The sequence below is a fragment of the Euphorbia lathyris genome, chromosome 2 (genome assembly GCF_963576675.1).
Source record: "Euphorbia lathyris chromosome 2, ddEupLath1.1, whole genome shotgun sequence".
NCBI classification, from domain to species: Eukaryota; Viridiplantae; Streptophyta; class Magnoliopsida; order Malpighiales; family Euphorbiaceae; genus Euphorbia; species Euphorbia lathyris.
This window is the reverse complement of record NC_088911.1, coordinates 90,788,890-90,796,528: the sequence shown is the minus strand read 5'-3', so window position 1 is coordinate 90,796,528 and position 7,639 is coordinate 90,788,890. Positions and strand designations below refer to the sequence as shown.

The 7,639-nt window shown below is 37.8% G+C and overlaps 1 protein-coding gene across 1 annotated transcript; it reads right to left on the bottom strand.

Moving 5' to 3' along the window:
* Positions 1-4,769: 4,769 nt before the first annotated feature.
* LOC136218928 (uncharacterized) lies at positions 4,770-6,268 on the bottom strand. Its single transcript, XM_066006107.1, has 2 exons — positions 5,663-6,268; positions 4,770-5,566 (listed from the first exon to the last, which is right to left on the bottom strand). Exons 1-2 carry the CDS (start codon positions 6,183-6,185, stop codon positions 5,187-5,189), a joined length of 903 nt encoding a protein of 300 aa, XP_065862179.1. The 5' UTR covers positions 6,186-6,268; the 3' UTR covers positions 4,770-5,186.
* Positions 6,269-7,639: the final 1,371 nt, after the last annotated feature.

Sequence of the window (7,639 nt, the reverse complement as noted above, 5' to 3'; positions counted from 1 at the left end):
CGGCACGGAGGGCCGTGTGAGTATTTTTCATAGCGCGGAGCGCTCTCCAGGTGAGCAAGTTCACTGAGCTTCCTGTGTCCACCAGCACCCGATGCGTTTTAAAGCCGGCGATGTTGATGGTGACCATGAGGGCCTCCGAATGGCTGGACCGGAGTGGTGGCTGCAACGTCAGGGTCTGATCAGCTTCTTTTCTCTTTCGGGAGTTCTCCGGATGCGGACAGAGTGCCGGAGCTCCCTCCCTTATGACATGGATTTCTCCGTGGTACCTTGGTCGGTTTGCTTCATCTGCTCGCCCGGTGTCTCGTTGTTTTGGGCTCTGTTCCCTCTATCTGATGGTCTTCGGTGGCGCCTGCTCCGTGATCCGCTCAATTTCTTTCTGCAGTTGATAACAGTTCTTCGTGGAGTGTCCGGAGAATTTGTGGTATTTGCAATACTCCTTCTCGACACGAGTTTTGCCTTTGTCTGCCGGCGGAGTCAGGTGTGCGAATCGGCGAGGCTGACTCTGAGCAGCATAATGTACCTCCTTTCCACGGGATCGGTCCCCCTGCACTCAAGGTTTGCTCGCTCGACCCGCGCTGGGAAAGGCATCGGGGCTTCCTTGCATGCCCGGCCTTCGTCCCGAGCTTCTACGGTTGGTCTGCTCTTTTCCTGCTTGTGCGCATCTCCTCTGGCCTTGTCCCTTTTTGATTCCTCGTACCCTGCCGGTCGGTCGCAGTCCTCATACTGGACGAAGGTATGTGCCATGGTCATAAGCTCGTCGAAGGATCGCGACATCTTTCTGAAGCACTTCTGCTTTAGGGGCTCACACGAGGTTTCTTTTGCTAGGGCATCATGAGCTACCTCTAGGTTGAGGCCTTTGACATGAGAGGCCATGTGGTGGAACCTGGAAAGAAAGTTGCGCAGTGGCTCGGTTGCTCGCTGCTTGAGCCCATTGAGGTCTGAGCTGATCTTCCTCACCTTCGCTGCCGCCGCGAATCGGGAGAGGAAAAGGTCCTTTAGTAGATCGAATGAGTCAATTGATTCAGGAGCTAGTCCTCGATACCACTCTTGGGCACTGGATGAGAGTGTGGTGGGAAAAACTTTGCACATGATGTCCTCGTCTTTTGAATACAAGTTGATAGTGCTCATGAAGGAGGCCACGTGGTCGTTTGGGTCCTCGGTTCTCGAATATTGCGACAGGCGAGGAGCCTTCCAGTCTCGTGGGAACCTTGTCTCGATGATTCTTTGAACCAGCGGCATCTTACTGGAAGTGATACTTCCTCCCGTGACGCCTCCGAGGGCTCTCTTGTCCAAAAAACGCTGGATTTTCAGTTCCAATGTGTCTTCGCTGCTCGCGGCCGTCGTCTCTCCTCATGGCGTACCGCCTCCTCCGGCCGTTGCGGCACCGGTTTCTCTCCCTGCGGGTATCCCGGGTCCTAAGGGCGGCCCCGGGGTCACGCCTTCTCTTTGTATCTCCGCTGCTCCTTTGAGGTATTGCCAGATTTTGGCATTTTCCTCCTGCAAGCTTCTCTGTTGTTCTATGATCTTCATCTGAGCCGCCGTATGAACAGCTTGAGTTGTCTGAAAACCTTGTATCGCACTGAGGAGCTGTGCGGTATTGTAAGTTTCTTCTTCTTCCAAGCTCACCTCCTCCATCAGTGGCCCCAGGTTTCTAGGGGAAATGGGAATGACCGGTGCGGACCGTTCGATGTTCGTCATGGAGCTGGTTGCTCCTGCTTCTGGCGCTTCGGTTGGAGCGGAGTCAGTTGGCGTTTGCATCTTGTTGGAGGCTCCGAAGTCACTTGTAGTCCACGATCACCGCACCAAATAATTAGGATACGCGGAACAGTGATCCGAGCTCTCTTCGGGAACGGTGCTCGTCTTCTTTGAGGGATGTCTCTGTGCGGGGAGCGGTCCCTGGGAACACTCCGACGGTCAAATTAGTTAGTGGTTCGAGAGTATTGATAATCTATTCAAAATGAGTTAGTGAGGATGTTACCCGATCCCCTTGCTTTGGTTGCCTCTTCCTTATTTATAGTGAATCCTCTTGGATCTTTGAGGCCTCTCGTCCTTTAGCCCGCCGGGCCCGTGGACCTCGTGGGCCAATGATATATTCCGAATCAAATTGTATCAATGATCATTGAAGTTTAGGGTATATTCCAAAAAGTTTATTAAACTTAAATAAAATGAAGCTATTATATTTTTATTTTTATTTCAATAAAATTATTTTAGCCAATTGAGATATAAAAAGTAATTGGAAATGATTGACTTTGAAACTGTTATGTAATAGCAAAACCAATTTTAGACCTATAATAACTGTGTTGTTTAGTTTGAATTGAGAATTTTACTTTTGATCAAATACATCAATAAGTGTAGAAAATGTGGACGAAATAGCTTTTCCGATTGAGTGATATAATTAATATAATTTGGAGAATCTGAATTGAATGATATTAGTAAAAAAAAAAGTCAAAGAAAAATGTGATATATATCCAGAAAACATATGAAACGGCATAAAATGTCAAAGAAGAAACACCTTTTGATGCAAAATTGACAGAAGATAAGGAGAGTGACAAAATTCATGATGTCCTAATTTCATCAGTATCTATCTACGAGCTAATAAGCTTTTGATAAGTGGTGGAGAATCACAAATCTATTCTATTTTAATAATATGGTGAGTGGCTCAATCCTTTCTTTATGTGTTCATACGGATTGTTTGGGTTATAGGAGGAGTAGCTGATAATAAAGATAAGGACTGCTCTTACAAATTCTGATAGATTACCCAATTTCTGGCACTAATTCCTTTTCACTCTTTTATTATTCCAAAATTAAGAGCAGTCGGTGACGTCATTATCAGATTTTTTTTATAACAGAGACACATTTCTTTTATTTTATTGTTATCCTATCTATCCAACTTTCCAAATATTATTCTTATCTGTAATTGCTTCTAATTTTCATCAAGGATTTTTTCTTATTCTAGTAAGGATTTGGTACATATTACCCCAATATAAAGATAATTTTTTTTAGGCCTAACCCCTTTCCAGTCCCTTAAACTTGTAACTTTTTTTTCATTTAGCCACCTAAACTTAGAGTGTTCCCATTTAGCCATTTAAACTCAACAAATGATACACATTTAGCTCTTATAAGCCTACATGGCACTTACGTGTCACTTGTTGCCTTCCCAGCCCCTTAAACTTGTAACTTTTTTTCATTTAGCCACTATAATGGTAAAATTTCACCACTTAAAGTATCACAAAAACCCTCAAATCCGGGAAGATTGTTTTATGGATGTCCAAATTATGGGGTTAGTTATTTAATAATTTAATTGGTTATGATAAATTAATAACTGCATTTAACGAATTGCTAATTTTTTAAAATTTTGATTTGGAAAAAGAGGCCAAAAGAGTTACAATATTTGAGTTTAAGTGGTTAAATGGGAAGACCTAAAGTAAAAGTGGCTAAATGAAAAAAAGTTACAAGTTTAAGGGGCTGGGAAGGGGTTAGGCCTTGAGTTTAAGTGGCTAAATGGAAAGATCTAAAGTTAAAGTGGCTAAATGAAAAAAAATTACAAGTTTAAGGAGCTGTGAAGGGGTTAGTCTTTTTTTTATTTAATAGCTACAGAGGGAAAGAAAGTAGTAAAATAAATGATTATTATATAGAAAATATTTTGAAAATTTTCCATCACTTTCGTTACCATTTCCATTTTCTATGTACCCAGCCAGGAGTACATCAAAATAACTACTATTTTTATCCGATCATTACCATGCCTTCCATTTTTTGAAGAAGAGGTATTTCTGCAAATTTTCCAAGTTCTAACATTTAAGAAAATAATTGATTTTGCATTAAATTGTTTTTTTTTTTTGTATATTCGCACATTTAATATGCAGTTTGTTTATTTATTTTTAATATGCAGCGAAATGAGATATTAAAAATATGTTTGTTTATTTATTTTTATTTTTTTCATCATGTTGCTTTTCGAAGAAACAACTTTTTTTTCCAACAACAAACAATAGTCAAAACTAAACGGATTCTAAGGGGGTGTTTGGATGCTCCTTTCTGTGCTCCTGTTTGCCTTTTCAGTTCGAAATGGAGAGTTGTATGTGTTTGGTTAGTGACATTCCTGTTTGCCTTTTACACTTGAAAAACAACATTAGGTGTTTGGTTAGTGACTTCCTCTTTGCTTTTTACACCTGAAAAGCAGTCTTTTGCAAAAGCAATTTTTTCCAACAGTAAACAGCAAACCGTAACAGCAAACAACAACTAGCAACAACAAACAGCAACCGCAAACAGTAGGTAAAACAAACAGGTCCTAAATATTTGAACTTTTATATTTTTAACACTAACATGCACTTGAACATGGTGAAAAATTGCTTTGAGACTAAATTTTTGGTGTAGGGTATATTTGTAAGGTGACACTTTGTTTTAGAAGCTATTTTTCTATTCCACTTAGAAAACTTACCAAAGTTTTAAAGGATATATATATATATATATATTTGGGATTTATAAGCTTGTGTTTAGTGGGTTTTGGTAAATATACTACACGCGCTCATTTGTTCTTGCGTCGTCCGCCCCAATTGGATTCAAATTTTATTTTAATTTTCCTCACAATATCTTTTTTAATCTCTTTTCTTCCTAATATCTCTGAGCAATTAAAATACTCTTACTATTCTATCGCTTTTAATTTGAGTGTACAAGTTCGATTTCTAATAGATGTTTTTAGTAACCCTATTATTTTTCACGTACACATCAAAGATCGAGTTTCACTAACAAGAGCTCCGAGATAGGTATAAAGATTATTATTGTTGGAATCCATATATTTGTATATTGTTGAGAAATTAAACATTTATCATTATACCATTAGCTGAACTGCATTGCATGCCCACCAATGGCATGTACTCAATTCCTCATTACACTTCAATTATAATCAATCCATTCAATCACTACTCATTTTTATAGTACTACTACTTATTCTAATGATGTTGACTTGAGTATCATTATTAATATCTTTTCAACTTTGTCGGCAAATCATTCAACAAAGCCTTTTTATTTTTGTTTACTTGATCATCATCTTCCACGTACATCTCCCAATCTAACCCATACTCATTTAATAACCAAACTGCTCTTTTTCTTTTATTCACAATTCCTTTCTGCCCAATTCTTCCTTCTTTCTTAAAATATGAACACATTCATAAAAAGAAGTAAATTTCAAATCAATAAGCTCCACGAGCAATCATCTCCTGGTACTGATTCAACGACTCCTGCCTCTGCAATCTCATTTCCTCATTAAACTTACTTATAAACGCCTCTACTCTCCTATTCAACTCCTCCTGACTCAACGACGCTTCCTTTCTCAGTTTCCCCGATCCCTGACGACTCCGACTCAGCTTCGACTTCTTTTCACTAAATGTCTCCGACTTCTTCATTTTCTCCGCCCGCGGCACCGCCGGAGCCGGATTAGTGTCCCAAGTGTCCGATTTCTTCAGATGTCTGTTTAACGGCATTGCACGCCCGTCCGTTATCATCTTCCAAGTGTTCTCCAACGTGTCATGCCGCTTCGATTTTGATACTCCCAGTACTGTTGCCTTCCCACCTGAAAAATATCACGATCATCAACACAACAAAATTCTCAAATTAAACACCTAATCATCGTTAATAATTAAATTAACTACAATTAATTCTTACATACCTTCAGTATTTGATTTCACTGATTTCTTGTTAGGAAATCTTTTAGAAACAAGCGGTTTCTCTTTCTCTATTTTTTCAAACAACTTCTCAATAGATTCACTCCTTAACGGCGGCTGCACCGTTTTCGACGCAACTATAACTTCACCGTCATCTCCGTCACTAGATTTAGTCTCCGTGACTAAATCTTTGTAACCAGATCCTCCATCAATATAACCGGTCGATAAATGAGCAGAAATCTTGTCGGCGACCGGTGCCGGGTGGATTATTAGCGGCTGTTTGAGAGATTCCTCAGCCTTTTGCAGCTGGAGCTTGGATGAGGCGACGATTGAGATAATTATGCCATTGACAACCAAATAAAGGTAAGGAGGTCGAAGCCAAGCAATTACAGAGCTATACATAACAGGAAGTTCAGAGACTGCAAAATCTGTTAACGCCGGAACAGAATTCTTTAAAATTACGGCGACAGATAATACTCCGGTGGATATCAAAGCTAATTTAAGAGAGCTTGAAGTGAGAGTCGGCATAGCTGATGTTGAAGAAAGAGAGCTTGAAGAAGGGAGTGCAGTTTAGTTTAATACAGGGGCGAGCGAGAGTTAAATGGAGAAATGGAGGGGATATATATACGGCGGATATGGAAGACGTGGCGTGTTATGGACCGTTGGATTAATAGGAAAGTTGCATATGGTATAGAAGTTATGGGGCCAAGTTAAAGTCCACGTAGGTAATTATTAGGTCAGAAGTGGACACGTTGGACTTGTGTACATGTCGGTCTTGAGGTGTGATAGATCTCGGCTTTGACATTTGTCATCGATTGTGGTATGGGTTTATCATTTTAGTCTGATTTTCTAATTACGTAATCTGATTTTGCCTACTTAGTTGCACCCTATATCTATCATCCTTTATAATATTACAAATTAACCAATCATATCACTTCATCAAAAAAGATCAAATTAATCAAATCCCAATACATACTTCCTTACCATAAAAACGTAATTATACAATGTGACAAAAAAAAAAAAAATCATACAATTTAACAATTTAATATAATAATTTTGTAAATTAATTTTTTTTAGAGGAATTTCACATGCACCTTAACGAGTAAGTGGAATTTGCTCATTCACCTTAGATATAAGTTTATTAAACTTAAGCTTTAGAATGCTTTGAATCTCTATCTTAAGATTCTAATAAATCTATATCTAACGGTGAATGATCAAATTCTATATGCTCATTAACGTGCATGTGATCAAAAAACTGTTATTTTTCATTATCAAGTAAAATGTTTATGTTATATGGTGGCCGAACGATAGAGAGTACGAAGAATTTGTTAATATCTTATAAAATAAAACAAAATAAAACTATTGTTGAAAATTTTATCTGTAAACATATGATTTAATGATTTTATATTCCAAATTTATTATGAATTTTATATTTTGCTGCAAAAAAAATTACATTTATATTTTCTATTACTGATACTTAAGTCTCAATAATTTTTAACAAATTTTCGTATCAACCTTTTTAGAGTATTTAGTTATAGTTCTGAGTATATTATAATCTTAACATCATATTAAGTAGGATTTTCTTTTGTTGAGGAGAAAGTAGTAAATTTTCTAATAAAAGTATATTTAAACAAAAATATATGGTTTTATGAGAAACATTGTGTTAGAAAAAAATTATTAGAACCATAAAAATATGTCCAAAATAGTTTTGGTACATTGAAAATTTTGAAAATATAATTTATGAATATCCTACAACTTTAGATTGGTAAATTATCATGAAATTCAATGATAGTTAAGTGAACCTAAAAACCTATATATAAGTATATCATAGATTCTTTGTAAGGGTCTTTGGAGAAATTTAAGACGTAATTTCCATTTGCTGCCTTCTTTTCCTCCAAAGTACACCTACTTTATACATTTTCTGACCACATCTTCAATTATGTATATAAATCTACAATTTATCAACTTTAATAAGGTAAAGT

Excerpts from the sequence above, each read along its gene's own strand:
- LOC136218928 (XM_066006107.1), bottom strand. The coding sequence starts at position 6,185 with ATGCCGACTCTCACTTCAAGCTCTCTTAAATTAGCTTTGATATCCACC. Across the intron at positions 5,567-5,662 it reads AGTGAAATCAAATACTGAAG|GTGGGAAGGCAACAGTACTG; the intron begins GTATGTAAGAAT and ends GATATTTTTCAG.